General features: G+C 32.7%; 1 protein-coding gene across 12 annotated transcripts in view; it reads right to left on the minus strand.

Moving 5' to 3' along the window:
• DCDC1 (doublecortin domain containing 1) overlaps positions 1 to 24,894 on the minus strand; it is a 490,806-nt gene that overhangs the window by 348,265 nt on the left and 117,647 nt on the right. For all 12 annotated transcript variants that reach the window (XM_009460183.4, XM_016920610.3, XM_016920609.3 and 9 more), the window contains one exon: positions 16,832 to 16,998. In XM_009460183.4, the coding sequence (XP_009458458.2) occupies positions 16,832 to 16,998 (167 nt within the window). The remainder of the gene's footprint in view (positions 1 to 16,831; positions 16,999 to 24,894) is intronic.

The following is a 24,894-nucleotide window of genomic DNA, read 5'->3' on the forward strand; positions in this document are numbered from 1 at the left end:
GCAAAAATATGGAACAGGCCTAAATGCCCATCAATCAACAAGTGGCTAAAGAAAATGTGGCATATATACATCATGGAATACTACTCAGCTATAAAATGGAATGAAATAATGGCCTTTGCAGCAACTTGAATGGAGCTGGAGGTCATTATTCTAAGTGAAGTAACTCAAGAACGTACAATATCCAGAAAACTAAATATTTTACGTTCCCACTTATAAGTGGGAGCTAAGCTATGAGGAGGCAAAGGCATAACAATGATATAATGGACTTTGGGGACATGGGGGAAAGTTGGGAGGGAGTGAAGGTTAAAAGACTACATATTGGGTACAGCATAAACTGCTCAGGTGACAGGTGCATCAAAATCTCAGAAATCACCACTCAAGAACTTATCCATGTAACCAAAAGCTACCTTTTCCCAAAAAAACTATTAAAATAAAATAAAAGAATAACAATATATACATATAAATATGTAAATATGTGTTATATATACATATGCATACATGCTAGTATGTACATATACATATATGTAATATATATAATATAAAATATGACTGGAGATTCAGATAATGGTTACCTCTAGAGAGGAAGCACAGGGAAGAAAAATTATATATATATATATCTAGATAGATATATATCTATATCTACCTAGATACATATAGATATAGATATGCTTTATTTCCTGAAAAAAACATCTGAAGAAAGGATTTGATCGAGTTGGATTTGGCTTACAGAAATGTTTATCCCAATCTTTCATGTCTGGAGTATTTCATTATTTTGAAATAAGGAAAACAAAGAAGTACATTCCTATTCCATATAGGAGAACAGGAAACACAAAGCTAGGAAGGAGTATGGTATGGTTATTGAACAGTGATAATATTAGCTTGACTTAAGAAGAGATTCTAGTATTAAGGAATGAGGAGAAATAAATATGAACTGATAGGAGAATCTTGATGATGTAATACTTAAGGAACCACGCTGAGGAATGTAAGAGGAAAGATAGTATTTGTATTTGGAATATAATTTTCTCTTATATTTGGAATTTTGAAACTAAATGACTTAATTCCAGGCAAGCTGCAGTATCTGCAGCTTTCTTCTCTAGTGGCTTCTTGCAGAACTGAAGGTGACTCATGTCCTAGTTCAGCCTGGTGGCTATCACAGAAACAAACCAAAATAAAGTACCCAGAAAAAAGGACTGGGAAAAAAAAAAAATAAATGGCAAATTAATATTGTATAACTAGAGTCCAGAAAAATAAGAAAGAGGGTTAGGAATAGAAAAAGTATTTTAAGACATAAAGGCCAAAAATATAACAAAAATTGGAGCCACACATATCCAAAAAATTCAACAAACTTTAAGAAGGTAAACCCCCGAATAAAAACACAAAAGACACTTCATGACCAAACTGCCAAAAAAAAGTGATCAATATAAATTCTTAAAAGCAATAAAAGAAAAAGTCACTACATAAAGACGTACTAAGGTAAGAATACTATCCAATGTTACATCAGAAACTTGTGATGAATAGAACAACATCTTTAAAGTCTGGGGAAGAAAATCTACGGACTTATTCCAAAGTCAATGAGAAGGAAGGAACATCTCAAAAAAGCAAGATCTCATCTCTAAAAAAAAAAAAAGAAAGTTTTAACAAAAGACATTAAAAGAAGTTCTTCAGGCAAAAGGAAGACAACCTAAGAGGACGCTTGGATTTATTAAGGAATAAAGACTATCAAAACTCATAAGTATGTGGGTGAAGAAAAAGACATTTTTTCTCATTTTTAAATCCCTTTTAAAATTTTCTGTTTATATAAGAATACAACAAGATTTTCTGGGGAAAATAACAGATAAAAATAAAATATACGACAACAGAGGCACAAAGAATAGGAAGGATAAATAAAAACATAAGTTTCTTACGTTATAATGAATAAGTATTATTCAAAGATGGAGTATAAAAAGCTAAATATATAAACAAAACATCCTAGAGCAACTACACATACACTCATGCATACAAAGCAAGCCAAAAAGATATAGCTAATAAGCTCATGGTAGCTGTGTTAGGCCATTTTTGCATTGCTATAAAGGAATGACAGAGGTTGGATAGTACATAAAGAAAAGAGGTTTTATTGGCTCACAGTTCTGTAGACTGTACAAGCATGGCTCCAGCATCTGCCTCTGGTGAGGGCCTTTGGAAGCTCATAATCATGGTAGAAAGTGAAGGAAGAGTCAACACATCAAATGGTAAGAGGAGGAGCAAGAGAGAAGGGGGAAGTTCCAGGCTTTTTTAAACAACCAGGTCTCACATGAACCAACTGAGCAAGGGGATGGTGCTAAACCATTCAGGAGGGATTTACCCCCATGATCTAATCACCTTCCACCAGGCCCCACTTCCAAAAGTGGGAATCACATTTCAACATGACACTTGGGGGGAAAAAAATACTAACTATTTCAGTAGCAATGAAGTGACCAAAAAGAAACTTATTTTATCCAAAATAAAGCAGTTTAAAACGATAAAATGATAAACAAATGAGACAAATAAAACACAAGTGACAAGATAAAATAATTAAACCCAGTCATATTAATAATTATATTAAATGTAAATGGTCTAAACATCCCAATTAAAAGAAATTTTCAGAATGGAGAAAATAGCAAGGCCCAAAATATTCTTTCTACAAGACAGAACATAAAGATATAGATAAGTTAAAATCAAAGGATAGAAAAGTAAAAGGACATTATTTTATAATAACATTTGTGAAAAGAAAATTGGAGTAGCTTTATTAACATAAAACAAAATGGACTTCAGAACAAAGAATATTACCAGGAATAAAGAGGAACATTTCATAAGGATTTTTAAGTTAATTTATCAATAAAATATAGCAATCTTAAAATAATACGAACCCAATAACAGCACTTCAAAATATATTTAGAAAACATTGTTAGAATTGAAAGGAGGAATAGACAAATCCAAAATTACAACAAGAATAACAGAAGATGTGAAAAACACTATCAACTAGCTTGAACAAACTGACATTTAAGAACACTCAAATCAATAAGACAGAACAAACATGGAACATTAATTTGGATATATTTTGAGCCATAAAGTAAATCTCAAAAATTTTCAAAGGATTAAAATTATACATAGTATGTTATCTGACCACAATGGAAACTAGAAACCAATTACAGAAAGATATACAGAGACCCAAAAATAATGGCAAATTAAACAACATATTTCTAAATAACGGATGTGAAAAATCACAAGAAAAACTTTAAAGTCTTTTGAATTAAAGAAAAATGAAAACAGCGTACTGAAATTTGTTAGGCATAGCAAAAGCAGGGCTTTGAGGGAAATTTATAGCATTAAATGCTTACAATAGAAAAGCAGAAAGGTCTAAATCAATTATCTAAGCTTTTGCTTTATGAAACTAGAAAAAGAAATATCAATTAAACCCTACATAAGCAGAAGTAAGGAATTAATGAAGCATAAAATCAATGAAATAAATAGCAGACCAAACATAGAAAATCAATTAGATGAAAAGCCATTTCTTGGAAAATATCAATAAAATTAATCAACTCAGCTAGATGACTTAAGTAAAAAAATGAGAGGTTAGAAATTGCCAATATAAGGAATTAAAAAGCAAATTCTATAGACTTCAAATGAATGATAATAAATATTATAAACATCTTTATGTCAACAAATTTTCAATTTAGGTTAAGTGAACAAATTCCTTCAAAGATCATTAAACTACTAAAGATCAAAAATAATTATGTAACATAAATAGCTACATGTTGAACATAAAGATAGGAACATGGAGGAATACTGGAAGGGGGAAAGAGAGAGAAGGGCTGAAAAACTATGTATTGAGTAGTATGCTCACTACCTGGGTGATGGGATCATTTGTACCCCAAACCACAGAATATAGCCATATAACAGACCTGTACATATACCCTGCCAAATGTAAAATAAAAGTTGAAATCATATGAGTAAACAAATAAATAACTATATGTCTACTAAAAAAATTTTAATTCATAATTTAAAACCTACCCGTAAACAAAACTCCAGGCCCAGATGGTTTTACTAATGAATTTCACCAAATACTTAAGAAATAATAGAGGTGGCAAACAAACTTGGAAAATAGAAGAGGAAGAAATACATCTCAACTCATTTAATGAAGCCAGCATTACCCTAATACCAAAATCAGACAAAGATATTAAAAGAAAAATAAACTATGGGCCAATGCCCCTCAAGATCAGAGATGTAAAAATCACTAATAGCATTTAATAAATCAATTCAAGTAACATATATAAGGAGGATAATACATAATATATATGTAAATACTACAAGAACAAGTAATGTTTATCTCAGAAACATAAGGTTTAACATTTGAAAATGAATCAACGTAATTCACTATATTAACAGTAAAAATATGTATATGAAAATCTCAATTATTGGAGTAAAAAGTATTTGAAAAAATATGTTATCTAAATTATGACCTGAATAATCAGACATGAGACCCACAAATTCTCACACAGTCCCCAGGAAACAAAAAGGTAGCAAAGTTGTAAGCCAGAAAGGCCTCAGATATTAAGGGCCAATGACCAATTGGCATTTATATCTGGAATGAAAGGATGGCGCAGCATAAGGAAATAAATGAATGTAATTCTCCACATTAACAAAATGAAGACTAGAAAACACAATGATGATCTAAATTGGTGCAGGAAAAGCATTTGGCAAAATTCAATACACTTTATGATAAAAACACTCCAACAAAGTAGAGATGGATGAAAATAAAAGCCATATATGAAAAGTCCACAGCTAACATCATATTCAACAGTAAAAGACTGAAAGCTTTTCCTCTAAAATCAAAAACAAGAAAAGGATGCCCACTCTCACCACTACTATTTAATATAGTACTTAAAGTCCTAGCCAGAACAGTTAGACAAGAAGAAATAAAAGGCATTCAAATTTGGAAGGAAGAAGTAAAATTATCTCTGTTCACAGATGAGATTATTTTACATATAGAAAGCCCTAAAAATTCCACACAAAAATCTTTTACAACTAATAATTTCAGCAAAGTTGCAGGATACAAAATTAATGCACAAAAATCGGTTGCATTTCTATATACTAAGAATGAGAAATCAAAAAGGAAATTAAGAAAACAATGTAAATATACTTAACACTACTGCATTGTACACTTAAAAAAATGGGTAAATGGGTGAATGTAATGCTGTGTGTTTTTTTACAATAAAAAATAGTCATAAAAAATATTAGGGGCCAAAAAGAAAAAAATAGGAAAAAAAAAAGAAAAAATATATTAAGGGACAAAATGCCCACAATTACTACACTGCAGAGGCTGAGGGGTGGTTCATGTAGGCCAAGAGCAAGACGGAAAAATGCGGTACTAGTTTACAGTCCCACCAACAATGTAAAAGTGTTCCTATTTCTCCACATCCTCTCCAGCACCTGTTGTTTCCTGACTTTTTAATGATTGCCATTCTAACTGGTGTGACATGTCCTTTGTAGGGACATGGATGAAATTGGAAATCATCATTCTCAGTAAACTATCGCAAGAACAAAAAACCAAACACTGCATATTCTCACTCATAGGTGGGAATTGAACAATGAGATCACATGGACACAGGAAGGGGAATATCACACTCTGGAGACTGTGGTGGGGTAGGGGGAGGGGGGAGGGATAGCATTGGGAGATATACCTAATGCTAGATGACGAGTTAGTGGGTGCAGCGCACCAGCGTGGCACATGTATACATATGTAACTAACCTGCACAATGTGCACATGTACCCTAAAACTTAAAGTATAATAAAAAAAAAAAGAAAAAGAAAAAAGAAAAATGCGGTACTAACTCAGCAACAGTCAAGCTAAGACTGCAGTGTCCAGGGTGCACTCCCATCCACCCAGAGAGCATCCAGCATCAGCTACTGACCTCAGCAACAGACAAGACCAATCATCTCTGCAGTCAGACACCATCTGTCTCAAAGGACCACCTTTCTCTCCCTTGAACCATGATGACTCCAGAATATTTTACTCACATGCTATCTCAAAGAATTTAGAAAACTGGGTAACCTTTACTTAGAAAACTATGTACCAACATTTTAAGTTGACATTTAAAATTTTTTATCATTAGCTTAAAAACAGTTACAAAGTATGTAATTTCTGGCATGTTATAAATATTGTCATTACCAAAGAAAACTGTTAAATTGGTTTTTAAAATCTATCCGGTGAGGTGAAATACCAGAGCAGTTTTACATCAAAAATTACCCATTTTTTTTAACAAAACATGAAAAAAACTCTTCTTTAACATTCAGGAAGTTATGAAATTTTTTTGTTTTTGTTTTTTTGAGACAGGGTCTTGCTCTGTTGCCCAGGCTGGAATGCAGTGGCACGATCACACCTCACTGCAGCCTCGACCTCCAAGGCCCAGGCAATCCTCCCACCTCAGCCTCCCAAATAGGTGGTACCACAAGCATGCATGCACCATCACATCTGGCTAAATTCTTTATTTTTGTAGAGATGGTGTCTCCCTATGTTGCCCAGGATGGTCCCGAAATCCTGGGCTTAAGCAATCCCCCTGCCTCTGCCTCCCAAAGTGCTAAGACAATCAGAAAGTTTACATCCTTCCTTTTTCTCCTCAACTTTGTATTTCTATCCCACTTCTTCCTTAACAGAAATACACATATAACAGCAAGGAAAGATTTGGAGCCCTATCACAAGTTTATGACACTAATATTTTCAAAGTGTCCCTTTGTTTGGTGCCTGGAGGTTTTTACACCACAAGGTGATATGCCAGAATAGACTCAGGATGAGGAAGAGGTGTGCTTTGCCTTTTTAAAGGGTGAATGGACAATGGGAAAAGAGAAAAGAGACGGCATTCCCTTACACTGCAGGCACATTCTCAAGCAGAATCATTTTAGTAAAAAGTGCATATAGGAGTTGGGAATCTGGACATTCATTCTCTTAAAATCACTGTACATCTCCTGCTCTTTGTATACCTTCAGGGGAACAACCCCAATTGTTACTTAATAAGTCCTTCTCCTCCATAAACACAGATGACTTCTTGGAGGGAACACAAAAAAAAAATGGCAGAAAGATGAACATCTGAGCATCTTTATTCAAAAGGCTGAGCGTTGCCTAAATAAGCTGGTTAAATTATTTGGTCTGAATCAAATTTAGTTTTACTTTTCTCCCACCACCATGTGTGAAAGATAAAATAAGATTTAAACAAAATAAGGAAAACACTTCTTGGCATGTCTTGTATGCTGTGAGTGGATTTGCTCTCCTGCAGTGTGTATCTTCTTCCTAAAGTAAACTCTAGCATATGCTTTCCAAACTCAATGACTTGCTTTCCCCATCCACACTATCCAACCACGTTAGGATCTCAGATCCTGAGACTGGGGAAGGTCTTCTGACCTTAGTCTTACATTCAAAATAGGCCACAAATTTAGCCTTTTTCATTATCTGCAAATAAAGTTACACATACAATCAAGAAGTTACACATACAGTGACTGGATACTCTGGAGAAGACAGTCATTTTGAAATATCTGTCCCATCACCAGATCATGCCCCCAACATGGGTTATGAATTAATATTTTTTAGAAATCTTGTAATTATCATGTAAATCGAACAATTATATCATACTGTGCTTTTTGTTAATAGAGTTAATTTTAAGGGTAATCATCTAAAATATACTTAACAGTTTTAAAATCCTGTTTTGGCATTTCTTCATTCTTTAATATGCTGTGAACTTAAAAAAAATATAACCACTCTCAGCCTCTGAGAGGTCCTATCTATACCCACTGCCCTTAATTCTTCAATGCCAATTTTTTCTTTAATCCTATTCACTCTAAGTTTTCATTATCTTCCAAAGGCCGCTGATATCCTTTTTAAAAAATCACATATAACCTGCTTGAAATCTCGTTCACTCCTGACTTCATGCCACTGCCTATCTCAATCTCCTTTACAAACTCTGCCCATACTTCAGTTAATAAAACATGCCTTACATTTGCTAATGAAGATAGGCTTTAGTGCCATTACAACTCTATCTTGCTGTCTCACCTTAGACAAGGACCTTACTGCCATTGGTCTTAATTACTTTATAATATTAATAATAAAGATGCCGGTGATGATAGCTAATCCCCAGTGAGCACTTACTAGGTTCCAGGTACTGTTTTAAGAATCTTTGGTGGCTCATGCCTGTAATCCCAGCACTTTGAGAAGCTGAGGTGGGTGGATCATCTGAGGTCAGGAGTTCGAGACCAGCCTGGCCAATATGGTGAAAACCCATCTCTACCAAAATACAAAAATTAGCCAGGCATGGTGGCATGTGCCTGTAACCCCAGCTACTCGGGAGGCTGAAGCAGGAGAATGGCTTGAATCTGGGAGGTGGAGGTTGCAGTGAGCCAAGTTCGTGCCACTGCACTCCAGCCTGGGTGATACAGCGAGACTTCGTCTCAAAAAAAAAAAAAAAAAAGAGTCTTATATACCTTATTTAATCTTCACAACAGCTCAATGAGGTAAGTATTATTGTCTTATTATCTATAAAATGAGAGGACTGGATTATGCAGCCTTTAAAATTCATTTCGACCTCACTTTCATTCTATTCATGCTAGTCTTTCTTTTATTTAAGTTCCCATAATACATAGAATCTGTATCACATATTTTAGCACTTATTTTTATACTGATAAGTATATTTCCTAATAGCTTCACATGGGTATGCTTTGTCTCCAAAACAAGAAAGTTAGCTTCCTGAGGGTTAGGCCTTAGAGAATTCTCCCGTATTTTCAACACTGGTTAACACACAGACAGAGCACATATGTGGTACTCAACACTTCATCATTTGAGTTTGTCTTCTTTGGTTCTCTAATTACTTTTTTGGGGTGGGGAGGTACCCAAAAGATAAGGTTAAATCAGTGACTGGTAGAATTGTAGTCCCTAAAGATGCCACACTATATAGTTCACTTATAAGGATCTTAAGAGACACTGAAGGGCCTAAAGGTGTCCACCTGGTGGTTGGATGGCAAACAGATTGTGAACTACACGTGTTTTGTTTTGTTTTCAAAATATTTGCTTTGTTTTGCTTTATGAGGACTGGAGCACCTTACCTACCCAACACCAAATTAGATCCTGATCATGTTAAAACATTTGTCACCTTGTAAATCACAGAATGAGGAATCCAATGCCAGAAGTATAAATGGAGTATCTGACCGAATTTTTGCCTTCTAAAAAAGAATTGTCCAGTGGAATTTTCAGTGATGATGTAGCTATTGAGTAATCAAAATGTGGCTAGTGAGACTGAGGAACCCAATTTTCAATTTTATTTAATTTTAATTTAAAAACACAAGGCATAGTGTATTGTGCTGTACAGTTCTAAAAGATGTAACTCACCTGTGGTTTGCCAAGGCTGAAGCCCTTTCCAGCACCTTTTATTTATGCTGTAATTCTTTTCTCTAAAGCTTTCAACATTTACTTCCCAGTCACACATATTAAGTGTTGATAAATGAACTCTTGCCATATCCTTTTTCCATGCATGACTGGCTATGTTCAGAAACTTCAAATATTTTAGAAATGTAACAGGATACTGATTATTTTAGGGAGGTTATGTAAAATTGATTTTCTAACATAATTGAGAAAGTTTTATGAAAGAGAGCAATAAATTAATGTTACATCAATTCCCACCTTTTGCAACATATATAAAATAAGAGCAAAGAATGAATTTTATTATTTGAAAATCAGAAGTTTGTTGTAAGATTGATGTTTACTCGAACTAACGCTACTAACAAGAAGTGAGGAAGCCACTATATATGTCTCTGAATAAAATAAAGCAAAGCAATGATTCCCAAGATGTTTACAATTGCTTTATCAATCATTAGTCAGACTTCTCAAGAACCAAAGATCTTAACTAGCAATCATTGACAACACTGATCCATTTGAATAGTAAATAGAAAATACCAGTCAATCCTTAAGAGAGTTGGTTTTCCTCCTACTAAGAATGTGTATTCAATACCGTTTTAGTTCTTCAAGGAAAAAAAAATTCATATTCTTGTCCGTTCACACGAACCTCTCAGTGAGCATTATCGTTTTGGGAGGAGGGGGCAGGAGGCAGGGGGCCCAGGATGTTGACAGAACAGATAGGATGTCAGGTGAAGATAGAATGCTATGCCCTCTCTAACCAGCTGAAGACTCGGCATGATTGTTTTCTTACAAATAATACCTGTGGGTGTTGAAACTGTTCAGGGAATCTATCAAACACACTCTTTCACTTTGCTGCTGTAACTCTATAAAATTTATTCTCATTTCAAAAGAGTCATAGGCAATAATACCTGTAGGTGGTTGAGTAATTTAAAGAACATCTGTCAGGTCTACTTTCAAGTACTTTGCCTGGACAATTCTATCTTTATTTGGAGTTTTTAAAATGCAATATTTCTACCCAATATGATTAGAAATTTCCACATAAGATATCTTCATCTAACTAAAGAAGGATATCTTCATCTAACTAAAGAAGGATCTTAAATATAAGTGGGGATATAACGTTAGGATGTCTGAGAATAAATTTTTGGTCAGAAAATGAAAATAAATTTAGGTTATAATCATTTCCATTTTTTACAATTATGGAAGTCATTCACACACAGACATAAAAAGCAAATACATCAACAGTGTATTAGAAAAAATGCATTAATAATACATTAATGCCAAATTATTCATCTCAGGGAAACTTAAAGGCCTACCTCTATCAACTTAGAAAAATGGTCCATATTCTGTAAAGGGAGAGTTGAGTAAAAAAAAAAAAAACACAACTTTCCTTGTTAAGTCAATCTGTATCCATATTAAGTTTACTTTATCTGTATTATAATTAAAACACTTAAATTGGGATTTTTATAAAATTTTCTATTCAGTCACAAGTACAGAGGATAAATGATTTTTAAATGTTTCCATATTAGTTCATTCAAAAAGTATTATAAAATGAAACAATTTAAATAATTTTTAATTAATCAAGAAAAGTAAGGTGATAACTAATATTTTTAATATGTTGATAAAGATGGAGACATATTCCTAGATGATCCCCAAATGGAATTCACTTTTCATCAAAATGTTCAGAATTGCATAAGCAGAAAAGTCTATCTTTCCTTTATGAGATGCAGTTTTTAAGTTAAAAATATTTATTTTAAAATACCATTTGAAACGTAAGTTGGCCCTTATTCTTCGGAGAAGGTTTAACATTAATACAGATAATTTTTCTAATTGAAAGACACCCAGCTGAGACGTCAATAAAGCTCTCTGGTTTTACAGAACTGAATTACCATGTAAAAAAGAAAAACCTCTATTTTTTTCCAAAGTTAATTATTTAATAAATAGTTTTCATGATAAAAAGTTCAATTTTGAGCTAGAGATACATATTTGACACTTGGTAGTATAATTCTAAGAGAATTAGAGAAAAACACAGATTTGAAAATTTTCTCCTGACCTAAACAGCTTTATGACAAGTCAAATGAAATGTTCCATGAAGATAAATATGTCATGGATAAATGATGGAAAATAAACACTATTTCAATATCACTTCTTATTTTATTCCACTGTCACTTCCCCCCTCTCTGTAATAATTACCTATGCACAAACTCTAGATGGCAATATTGCACTTACTGTACTTTTGAGAAAATTGTCGCAGTCGATCTCCACATATCCTCTTTATCAACATTTTATGTGCCATGGATCTATAGCCTCTTATTATAAGTGTAATGAAGCAGAAGTTATTGAAGCATTTTATTGATTGCTCAGATCACAAGTTTACTGCCATACTGAATTGGCACCTTACTCACTGAAGCAAACTGCTGACACCTTTTTTAAAAAGTGACAACTACATCTATTTCATGACCAGAAATCCATTTTCATCTCTATCAAGACAAGAATGCAATTTTCACTTCATTTAACTGATGTTAGGCCTGCTCAAAGCATGACACTTAGAAAGAGACACAAGTTTAAGGTTCTTAAAATACTTCAAGTAACTAGAATGCAGCTTGGTTTCAGGAAAAAAAAAAAATCAACAATCACTCAAATCTACAAACAACCTAATATTCTAAAAAAAATTACTTACCAGAACCTTCAGAAGTAGTTTTCATCTCGAAATGACTATCACACTATTTTCATGTTTTTAATAGTATATTATGTTTATATATTATAGATTTTGTTCCAAGGTTTCAAAGGATAAGTAGGAAGTTTGTTAAAAACTGAAATATTTTAAGTGTTGTCACAGAAAGGCTAAGTCAAAGAAACAGCTCAATTTTTAAAGTATATACAGAAAATGAAATAGAGATAGTTATTCATTCAATGATGTAGAACCAATAAATTATTTTAATTGACACAGGATCTGAAAAGACAAACTTCAAGCACTTCTTTTTTGAAAAATTAAAATACTAAGATTCCTTTTAAAATACTTTATGCAATAAACAAATTTTGTCAATAATAAATGTAATTCAAGCATATTTTGAGATGAATCAATTCTGGATAGAATTATATTATACTGTTGTTTGATACCTAATTACCAAACTTATTGAAAGTGTGGATAAAGTGAGCCAACATTAACTTACACAATTTTTTAAACAAAATCTAAGTGCTTTGGTAGGGCTTAGTTTTAGTATGTTAACAAAATATATTTCAATTTTAAACTGCAAAAACAATATATGCTGAAGCTAGATGGTTATTTCCTCATCAAATAATATGCCCACAAAATAAATCTGCAATATTGTTACAATTTAAAAAGTAAAACCTAATTTTTGAAATAGAAATTCAGTACCTGAGATTGCTAAACACAATACGCCAAATATAGAACTTTTACATATAACATATATAACAGCATCCAAAAAAGTTAACTTGCTTAAATTAATAAACAAAAGAGACTACTTACATGCAAAAAAATTTAAATTTAAATCACTCGGGCCAAAAATTATATAATCCTCAACAAACTTTATTAAGTAATGATTTACTACAAATAGCTCAAATACACATTTCAAAATTAAAATTACAGAAATAAAACATTTTCCCACAACTTCAGACATAAATAGAAATTGCATTGTTTTTCAATACACTACCAAAGTTTAGAAAATACCCCAAGAATTTAAGAAATATTGGAGAATACTTTGGTTTATTTATTTTGCTTTAAGTAATCAAATCAGCTAAAATTTAATATCAAACTTAATCATTTTATTCCGAAGTGCTAAAAACTAGGAGTAGAATTAAAAATTCCTTAAGATTTCTTAAATTCACAGATTCACATTTTTTCATGGCTTAATGAATTCAGGGGCTATGACTCTTCCTAATTAAGATGGTGCTTACCATGATATTATAGTTAGATACTCATTTCCCTTTTTTCTCTTTGAATTTCAAAAATAACTATGCAATCTATAAGAACTGTTAGGCCATACTGTGAACAGCTTTAAATGATTAAAACTGAAAGTTTATGAGTGCTTTCAAAAATTGTATTTAAAAAAAAAAGTACTATGCATTCTTATGTAAAAGTCTCCAGGAATTTTGTTGGTTGGGGGGGATATTCAAACTTGGGAAGACATTTTCAGAAATGAGTGTTTCTCAGAAATCACATTTGTACTTAACACTGCCCATCAGCCATTCTGAGTCATTACTTGTATAGCTGCCTGGCACAGCTCCATGCACGTTTATGCATCTTTACAGTGTTTCTGAACAGACTGCCATATTTTGTTTACTGACAGCAACTAAAAGCTCTATGTGGGATGATAAATAAAGAAGATCATGTTTAAAAATCACTAATATCATTTTAAAAGGTAGTGCAGTCTTGTGTTTTGGCCTCTCCTTAGCTGTGTTAGGCCTATGAATGACAGCTTCCCTGCTTGAAGCACACAGAAAGCACAGCCTTCCTCATTCACTGACAGGACTGTGGCCTTTTCACACGTTCCTTCCACAGCAGTGTTTGTCCCCAAACACTAGAACTCGACACAATGGCATTCCTACTTCAACACCCCCACCAACAGCACCACTACATAACAAGAATGCTAATGAGATGGAACGGCCCTGTCGCTGAAAGTGTTAACTACATTTCATAGGAATGCGTTTATGCAATTGCAAAGATTACCAATTAAATAGATTCTGCTTAGCTCCAAGCAATTTCTAAGATGCTTCCACTTTTAAGGAAATAAATGTGATAAATGTATGTCTAAGTGACTTTGTGCTGTTCTAAATAAAATATCTCATTTTAATACACACGAATCAGTATATATTTAAGACCACCCTAATGTAGTGTGCTTAAATCAGTTGCATGCTATAACAGCCAAGCTAAAGTTAAAAATTGAAAAATGAGTAAGTTTGTAAACATAAAACCAGTAGCCCTGACTTTTCTTTTAAAGCTATATTATCGCAATGTATTTAAAATAAATTTCCTTTGGGAATGACAAAATTTAAAGCTTATATTTCGACAGACATCAAGATAATATTGCTGTTTTTATATGTGGTCTCAAAAGTGAAATAAATTGAAATAATATCAAGAATAATCTAATCATACGATTTATAAACTTTAATTTGTTAAGGAAATAGGAATCATCATCTACCTCCATTTCACCTATCTAAAGATTCTTTAACACAATCTTATATAAAACTAAATAGAAAAGGCTATACCAAAGGTCAAATGAAGTAAGTGTAGTTCAAACAAAGTTCATTAATTCTTAAGAAGGATATTTGCTAAGAAATCCCACTCACAAATAAAGATATTGTCAGGCTTAACACCTAAGCACTGATGGTCTGTTAAGGGTATGACTATAGGGACTTCTCTAAACATTCAAATAATTTTAAATTAAGTCTTAATATAACACTACAAAAGAAGAAAACCTCAAGCATACATAAAATAGAGCACATCTAAAGCAACAGAAATTTACATAAAAATACATAATGAGCAAATTTCTGCTTATTTTTCTTCATTTTTATATTTCCAAATAAAACTTAAGTATCATATTAAAACTGCTGAATGTAAAGCTGTGAATGATTACAACTTAGTGGGAGAAAAAAGCTTTCGGAGAAATGGCAAAGAGCATAGGTTTCAAAATATTCTTAAATTTCATATAATGTTGAAATCTTTACAGACTGCCCAGACAATCACAGAGACACTAAAATGTTAAATTTTGTTCATAATTTAATATTTAATAAAATATATTTTTCATCAATTTTGAGTCATAAAGAATTTTTTAATGAAAGCACTAAGTAATTCTGAAAGTATTTTTTTCTTACAATGCACAGAGCTCTTTTAAATCTAGTATAGCAATTTATACTTATTTAAATTTTACATGTTTAAGACAGTGGAAGAAAAACATGCCATTACTTTCTGGGATGTTTCTTATTTCTAACATCCTTACTTGAAATAAAACTTAGAAAATGTTTAAGCTTGTCTTTAGATTTTATTTAAACAGCGCTTTTCTTGAATTGCAGAATTGTCTCATTATTTCTTCTAACATTAAATAATTTTAAATTTCAATAAGTGGAATCAAACCACATAATTCCAAAAAATTATTGTAATGCAATTAATCATGATCCATTTTATAATATCATGATATCTTAAAACTTAAATAATATTTCAACTACAATAATTTAATCTAAATGCAATAAAATATTTTATACTAGTTTCTATATATAATGGCTTAATAAAGAACATTCGTTTGGATTTTTCTTTCTTTCATTGTATTATTATGAATAGTCTTATCTATGATAATTATAATCCTGTTTCTGGATCTGCTGAAATTAACGAGGCAAACCAAACACATTTTGCGAAGTTTTCTTGGGAAGATGTTTTTTGCTAGTTCTGGATACCTTAGTACAACACTTTATTCCAAAGTCAATACAAGTTGTTCTTTTCCAAACTCGACAGCAGGAGGTGCTGTGTGAACACTAAGACTGATAGCCCATTCCCACCTCCCCTTCCTCTCTGCAAGCAGAGAATAATATAGCATGATGCTTTCAAAATATTCATTTTTCAGCAGTCTGTGGTCTCGGATAATGAGCCCAGTTCTAAACTGGAACCTCCCAGTTCAAAATATAAAACCTAGTCCTCATTTAGCTTGGTAAAAAACATGTGCTTCGATTCTTAAAACCAAGTACAAAGAGGATTTTTTAAATGTGGCAATTCCATTTTTATGTTATAAATGGCATCAGTTATTCTGCTTTACAAATGTGAATCCTACTTTAAGATAAATCAAAAGTCCCTATACATGATTACAAAAATACCAGCCTTTACCCACACACATACAAATATGAAATAAATACACAGGAATTAAAGGACAAAATCCGGTTTAACCTGACTCAAATAAACTAACTCTGTTTCTATACTTTTGACTCCTGAAACAGACAAGTTAAATAAGGATAAATGAAGTAAGTTACTCTTGACATGAAGTTGATTCACGATTTCATTTTTCAGAATGTGATTTGTTGTATTCTAGCCCCCATAAATCTGATTTTATGCTGGAAAAAAATAGAATGCTAAACATTTAAACCTTCAAATGACTTAGGAGCTATTTATTCTCTTATTTAAAGTAATTGTCTATAGAATTTCCATGTAAGAAGCTGCCTTCACTTTGCCCAGTATGCGCTGCAAGAAAAGATGAGACATATGACATCTTATACCAAAAGACAGATACAATTAGCTCCATTATTGTTGGCTTTGAGATTACAGAAACAGCATTTTTGGCTCCCTAACAGGCACTGAGCTCACAAAATACATGTCACAGTTCTTTTATGACACAATGCCAATCATTGCCTCTATACAACCAAGTATATTTTTAAAACATATAATAAAGAAATTTTTAAAGAGGGATGACTCACCTGTTTATAATATTTTTTTGCAGACTTTAATCGTTGGTACAGGGCCAAAAGAACTCCTTGGATGTACATCTTAGCTCCTGAGGGGCTGAAACCTTCTCCCTTAGAGACCCAAAGTGGTCCTCGCAAAGGTGTGATGGAATTTTGCAGGCATTTTTCAAGCAGAGGAACTATGCGAGAAAAGAAGGAAAAAAAATTCTTTTGACCCAACCCAACCGAAATACACTGCCTGGAACACAGCCCCAATACCAGAGCTAACTCTTAACATCTATTATTTATATCTGACCTGGGTTAAGTCTTAGAGAGGCAATTCCTGCGTTACTAGTGGCCACCATGAAGGATGTATTTATATTGAGACACCCCCCATGCAAGACTCATAAGCTTTGTGAGCACACCTGAATAGTTCTGAAGTGTGCCTAACTAGCTGCACAGAGTGTCATGGTGTGCACTGATTGCCTTATCTTCTCATTTATCACAGATGAGTTGGAACCAACCTTGCTGAAACCTACTTGCATTGTCCTGATAAAATTGTAAGATCCATGTTGTTTCTGTACATAGCTTCTTGTAGAGCAGTCTATATACCTAAAACATCACATCTGGAAATTATTCATAAAATATAATCCACACCTTTATAAACCATCCTATTTCATGATTTTTGTTGCATTCCTTAAGTAACCCATACAACAGGGTGGCAAGACTGTTTAAAAACAGGGGGCAGAATCTTAAACAAGCATTTTATCATACCTTTCTTTTTTCAGTTTCTGGAATATGAAACAGTCAAGGATTTAGGAATGCTATTCCAGCACGCGTTTTGTAAATAGATAAAAGATATTTACTTATGGGTATGTACTGCAACATCCATAAGGAGTTGACAAACATGTTTATACACTTTTTCACACGATTAGTTTATAAAGTCTTTCTAGTGTAAAATAGTCCAATAACATGGCAGCTAGCTAACATTTTTCAAGATTTAATCTTCCTCTGAAAAGCCAGAAATCAAGAAATAAAAATGGCACACTTGGGAATCCAGAAAAAGTAAATGATATTTTTCTTTACTTGGTCATTATTTAAGTATATACATGTGACACAAACTTAAACATGCAAAATAACTATAGGTATTGGCTACCTTATTCTGATACACATTTCTGCTAGAAAAAGGAATTACATAGATCACCGGCAAAGAAAATAGGTCCAGCAAAGAAAATAGGTCATGCCGTTAGTTATGTTATATGTTGCATATTTTATGCAGAAAGGCCTAGCATAGCAATCTGGAAATTGAATTACAATTAGGTTCAGCTGAGCTGCTGAGAGGCTGAGTTATGCAAATGGCCTTTGCTACTGGTATTCTGCTAAATTTTGCTCTTGGTAAAAAAGTTATGCATTTTATGGCACTAAGTTCCACAACTCTCTACCAAAGCATAATTTAAAGTCTGTCTAATATGTTCAACACTAAGGAGAATGTTGAAAACAGAGTTCAAGATTTTGTTACTAATATAGTATAAAGTTAAGAGGAAATTATGAGCCAATGACTATTGAAACATCTTCTTAGATGTGTGCATAAAATTCACTTATTTAGCTTGAGAAACTAATTCCTGAAATTCATCTATCAACCTCATTTTTATACTGTCTTAGAGTAATTGCTTTTCTAAGTCTTATAACACCTCAAACTTAAAAAAATATAAGATCATAAATATTATAAAAGCAATAAAAATTAAAAGATAAACGAGCTTATATTCAGAATTATAACTCTTCAACCTTTAAAAATGTATAATATAAAGCAACCTTGATTACAATTTTTTCAAAAGAAACCTAGCTTAAGAATCATCAGTGCTTTTAGTTTATTGCTACACATTCATATATTACTATGTGTTAGATTTTAATTCATACACCTTTAATTGGTATACTCATTGAACCTGGCATACTTTCTGAACACTGAAAGGTACTACATAAATAGATATTAAGTTGAAATAAAGTTTAATAAATTGAGCAGTAGGTGATAAGCTTGAATGATTTACACCCTAGAGTTAATCTTGAATTTAAACATGAGAAAATTTTATCAGATTCTCTACCTATGCTTGTCACAAAATAACTTTCAGATTATTTATGTCAGCTCAAGGGATTCCAAAAAAAGCACTTACTAGATCTAACAACAAAAATTCTAAGTTTTTCAAAGTTTATACTCTCCACAAGAATTTTAGAAAAAATACAGCTTAGAAAATAAAATAAAATTATACCACAGCATAAGCAGTGTCAGAATTGCTACTGGATGGAAAACAGCTCCCATGTTCCACATGATTTATGTAATTAGGAATACTATGGAAACCAGAAACAGCAAAGCAAAGAAAGCAGTATTCACAAGCAGGTTTTATAAGGGACTTCAGAATCTGCTCTGAACTTGTTGAATAATCTGTTCAGTATTCCAGAATCTCCCTGCAGGAAGCAGGGTCCTCATTATAACCACGAGAGCACTAATAAAGGTTAGCCTCTGAACTAGGGATTAGAAGGCTCTTTCTTTTTAGAAGCTGCAAACTAGTAACTTTGATGATCTTCTTGAAAAGGAAGACAAAGCACACTCCAAGAACAAACAATGTTTCCACTAACTAGGAAGGTACAGAAAACATAAGAAAATGATACGCCTAAGTACTTAAAAAGGATGTATAAATCAGCCTACGTTATACTAAAAAATAATAATATTTATTAGGCAGTTAGAATTAAAGAACTGTCCATTTAAAAAGGAGCCTCGGCCTAAAACGTACTTTTAAAATATTATTGAATAATTGATTTTTTAAAAAAGAAGTCGCTCGACTTTTTAACCTCAACCCATAGATTTTAACATGGATGTGAATTAGTTATTTAAGTGTTTTAGTGGATATTCCTAATATTCTATACCAAATCATAGCTCATAAGTGCTCTTAACCAATGGTTTTCTTCTCTTTTATGTAGAGTTCTCTTTTTCCCTTATTATTTTTGTGTCCTTCCAACCATGTGCTTCTCTGTCTTCAAACTACTATGTAGAAATATTGCCTCATTCGAGAAAGTTATCCTATGGTCTTTTAATATTTGTGTGCGTAACTACACATAAACATTTCTTCTTATGTGAAAGGCCTTTATTACAGGTGTTCTACCTAGTTTCTCCTGTTCGCATGATTGTGGTAAGAACTTCTCTTTTCTGTATTTTCATTAAGCTAACCCTCAACATTTCATATTAAATGGTTTGGAAGTTAATCATCCCTTAAATTTAGCAGTTATGCAGACATCAGTCAAATGGAATCATTTCATTGGGATCACTTCCACCCCTGGAAAGGTGAAAAGTTATGTGGATGATTACTTTTCATTCCTTTTGTTTCATCTCAAGTTATGACTATAGGGCAAAATGAAAATTAATCTAATCATTTCAATGAGTTTGGAGCTCAGACTGAGGCTGTTGATAAATCATGTGACCAAAAAGAGTAACTCCACTGGACAGAGCTGGTAGTGAGTGTCATAGGTAAACAGATTATATAACCAAAACTAGTAGATATATTCATTTCATAATTATCAACCAATACCTTTCTCACTCACGCTGTTTCATTCCTTTTCCATTTCCTCCCCCCTTTCCCCACCTATTAATATACTCTTGTCCTTCAAGGCTCATATCAAATGTTACCACCTCTGGCAAAATATCCTAAATGATTTAGGTAGAATTAATTGCTCCCTCCTCTATGCCTCCCATAGCATTCTCCCTCTCTCTTTTTTTTTTCTTATTCATTTGTATTAGTCCATATCTTGTCCCCTCCCACTTTCATCCCCCAGTAAATCCTAAAACCTTTTGGAGTTTGAAGTCATGATATTTTTTAGTTTGGTGAAAGCAGTGCTCAACAAATGTCTACTAGATGAATAAATGGTACTGCAGATATACTGTAGACAGTCTTCTGGGTAAGTTTTAAGAACATAACTACAACTATCCATGATCATTTAGAACCTGTAACTTTCTATAACCTAAAAAAATTTGATCTGAATTTGTTAAATAAACATGAATATACCCGAATTTCAAAGCATATTTAGGATGTGTGCAATTGTTTTTATTTTAATTTTCCTTATATGATTATGAAGACTAAGGAGGAAAATAAATATAAAAAGAAAGCCATAAGATTCGGGAAGGAAGCATTAACTAGACAGGAGAAGGCCAAAGATGGGTATTTTTAAAAAGTCCTTGGAAAACCCTTATGTACTTTATCCTACCTTGTCATAAATCATGCTTCTATAGGAAAAGGCACATAATAAAATTTAAATGACAGAGCAATAATATTAGATTAAGGTCAAAATAACTCTTTTAAATAAAAAAGGTAATTTCTTCTAAGAACCCCAAAAATGAGTTCAAATGTTAAATAAGAAAATAAACTGTTCAGGCTTCAAGAGGATCTTCTATTAAAACTATTTCATCACTGATAAGAAGTGTGAACTTACTTGGGATACATAATGGAGGCAGTACATGATAAGGAACCAAAAATCTCTCTAAAGAGAAACCACAAAGCTAATCAAATTTGTCTATCAGATTTAGACTGGGAATATTCTGTCATGATCTATACTGAGGGAATATATATCCCTCTCCAAAAGCAACATCCTACATTGAAAGGGCCACTTTGCATACTGCATTTCGATCTAATATGGAAAGCTAAAAAGATCAGGATTTTTTGTTAATAGCATTTCAAGAAGCACAGAGAATAATCAAAGGCTTTAATAACTTGCTTACAATAAAAAATTAAGTCATGCCAATTAAATATCCATAACCATAATTTACATAATATTGTAATTTTCACATTTCAGTCAGAGTACATGACACTATGAAAGAAAAGCACACTGCCCAGAGTATAGTTACCTATAAAGAAACTTCTATATATTCTCTGGCAGCAAGCTGCAGATCCAGCTTCTAAAATACTTGGCTATTGCTAACAAGATATCATTTAGAAATACACCAAGACATTTGGGAATTTCCCACCAATTCAACCTATTCAATTGGCTTTTTTTTTTTTTTAAATGAAGATGACCTAAAAAGTCTTCTTTGGTCAAAACAAAGTAAGTTTTTAAAAGATACTAAGATGTGACTGCTTCCCAGTCCAGGAAGTATGACTGCAGGGAGTTTGAGCTAGTGCCAAGGTATGTGTGTATTTTAATGTTCCTTATCCAGCTTTACGAAATAGTTGGAAAGCTCCTGGTCCCACAGCAACCATCAGACACCATTCAAAAGCATGGTCTGCAGGGAAGATTGAATGATGGAGAACACACTGTCTCCTGTGTTGCTTGATTTATATCAGTGTATTTTTATCCAAACAAAACTAAACTAACAGCTGCTGTGTACTTTTGTTTACATGCTATATGTCAAATCTTATTGTCCCTAAGGTACTTATGAGAAAAGATTTAGCAGTCGTTTTCTTAAATACCGATGCCTACCCAAATTTGGATTTTTCCTCCACTGAACAAAATGACAAGCACATGATTGCTATACTTAGAGCAATCTTTCACAGCTGCTTTAGTTTTTCAGTGATCCTATTAAACTGACGGCATATTGCCTGTGGGGTCTACAGTGTTATAATACTGCTGTAAGAGACATTGATTTGTATGACAGGATCAAACAGAATAGTGATGCATTGAAGGAAGAATTTCATAGGTCATACTGTTTTTACCTGAGTAAAATTTAATTTGGACATTATGACCTTTATAGGACACCTGGTTATTTTAATTGCTGATGTGTGGATGAATGTTGACATTAAGGCTTAGGAGGTATGAAATCTTAGAAAGTCCTCTCCATTTTGAAAATGTAGCCTGAGTCATGTTTTTTTTTCTTAAACTGAACGAAGTAGCTGTGCATTAAATATGCTGGCACATCTTCTGCTTGAGCAAGTGGACCGAAATGGTGTGAATTGTTAATGCCTTGCTGCTTTGGTTCACGGCTTGTGATTGATCATTTGTAACTATATCTACTCCTTGTTCCATGAAATCAAGTATGGAGTAATGGGTTCATCAGATTTGGGGGTTAAATTGAGAGTGAAGAGGTACTGTGTGTGGAAATAAGAGTTGCCATGTTCAGGGCTGGCCTTGTAACAGCATGGAATCTAAAGGCGATATTCAAAACCACTTCACTCATCATACGCTTACTGATTCTGAATAGGGCCCATTTGCAGGGGACATTTGGTAGTTTTCCAATACGCTTTATGCCTCTTTCTACTTCCACCACCATGCACATCTTTTTTTCATACATCCCCAGTAGCACATTGGTAGAACAGGTCAGCATACACAATTCATTTATTTAAATGACTTGATTTATACAAGTAGAAATAAGCTGGGATTCTATTGTCTGATCTTTCTTTCCCCTTCAACAAAAATAATAGTGTGTGTGTGTCTTTGAAAATACAAGGATTTTGTGAACTCAATTTCTTGGACATCTAAAATATTTGATATTTAGTAGTAATGTAAAATAATTGGTTTGGCATACATGCAATTTAAGATTACTTAAAGAAATACTGAGAATTAACTATACCTAGTCAATTTTTATGTGGCCATGGCCTATACCAATACATAAAATTGAAAATGCATGACATGGTATTGTAAACTTTAAAGTTCCATACAAAAACTTAAAGTATTATCTTAGAGTTAGTTTTAGGGAGGATAATGCACAGAACTCAACAAATAAATCTAACCTAAAATAGAAGTAATGGTCTTTAGAAATGTCATTATATAATTACTTGATCTAATAACTGACATTTTTATTACTTGAGAGTATTTGTATTTATATTACTATCCCAAAAAGTTTAACCCAAATGGTATTAAATTAGGCACAAGTTAACTTTTGACTCAGTCAGAAAATAAGTAATAGAAAACAAAGTAAAACATAGGAATAAGATCAATTACACAAAGCACTTACATATGTAAATAACATTCAAAAGCAAGCTAATTATAAAATGTCTTGAAATTCCACTTTTACATTGTACAGTCACATTAATACAAATCTAAAGATGTAGTTAACCTTTTTGTTCTTTTATTTCCTTCTTTTAAGACTCAAAGTAGGAATAATAATAATACCCAGAACAAATATACCTAATTCAGAGACTTAAAAGTCAGCTAATGTGGGTAAAACAGTTTGGTACCCTTGAATGTAAATACTAAGTCAACATATTACCTACATTTTAATGATTTATTTAAGATGCAAATAGATATGTCAAGAGAGATTTATACTTTAAATGTGACAGACTAAAAAAAGCCCTAATCGTTTCAGCAATAAAAATGGAGGATTCCCTTTGACATTTATTTCTCCATGTTTGTTTCAGAAAGACAGAATCTTCTATAATTAGTGTTTTTACATATTTTTGTCTACGATTTCTTCTCTCTTCTAAAAACTCTTAGGAGAAAGATAATCTCTGCTGAGTTGTGTTCTTTTACATAACTGTTAAATGCTGAGAGCTATGTAAGACATTGTTTTATAACAGGTAGTAGCAATTAGGCTGTTTGTTTTCATTGGCAATTATTACAATATATTTCATAATAAACTTCTGGGATCATGGACAAGTCATTAGGGTCAGAATAGGATTTTTGGCTTTAGAGTTCTAAGGCTGAAAAATAAGAGACATAAAAACCAGAAGACAGAAAGACAAACTTAAGGATTTTCTAAAAGCAAGGATTTGGTTTAAAAATTACATGAATGACTAAAACAAGTGTACCCCAACAAAAACTAGCAGTGATGATTATATCTTCATGAATATAAAAGACAGTTTATGTTTTAAAGATTTCAACAGGGAATTTCTGAAAATATTAAAGAGTCTACAAATAGATTAGACTACTTTGTGAATGTTCATATTGCACAGTTCTGCCTTCACATATTTAATAAAAGATGACAGTGATCCAATTATATAATGGGAGATCTCCAACTGCCACTAAAACACTTTTAAAACTCAAGCCTTAGCAAAATTCTTGATAACCTCTGTAGATCAATAGTAAAAATATAAATCAGTGGTTACTTAACCACATTCTGTTTTTGACATAAGCAACAAGGGTAGATGAAGTCCTATGCTGGGAAGTCACTAGAAGACCCT

The sequence above is a fragment of the Pan troglodytes genome, chromosome 9 (assembly GCF_028858775.2).
Source record: "Pan troglodytes isolate AG18354 chromosome 9, NHGRI_mPanTro3-v2.0_pri, whole genome shotgun sequence".
Lineage (NCBI taxonomy): Eukaryota > Metazoa > Chordata > Mammalia > Primates > Hominidae > Pan > Pan troglodytes.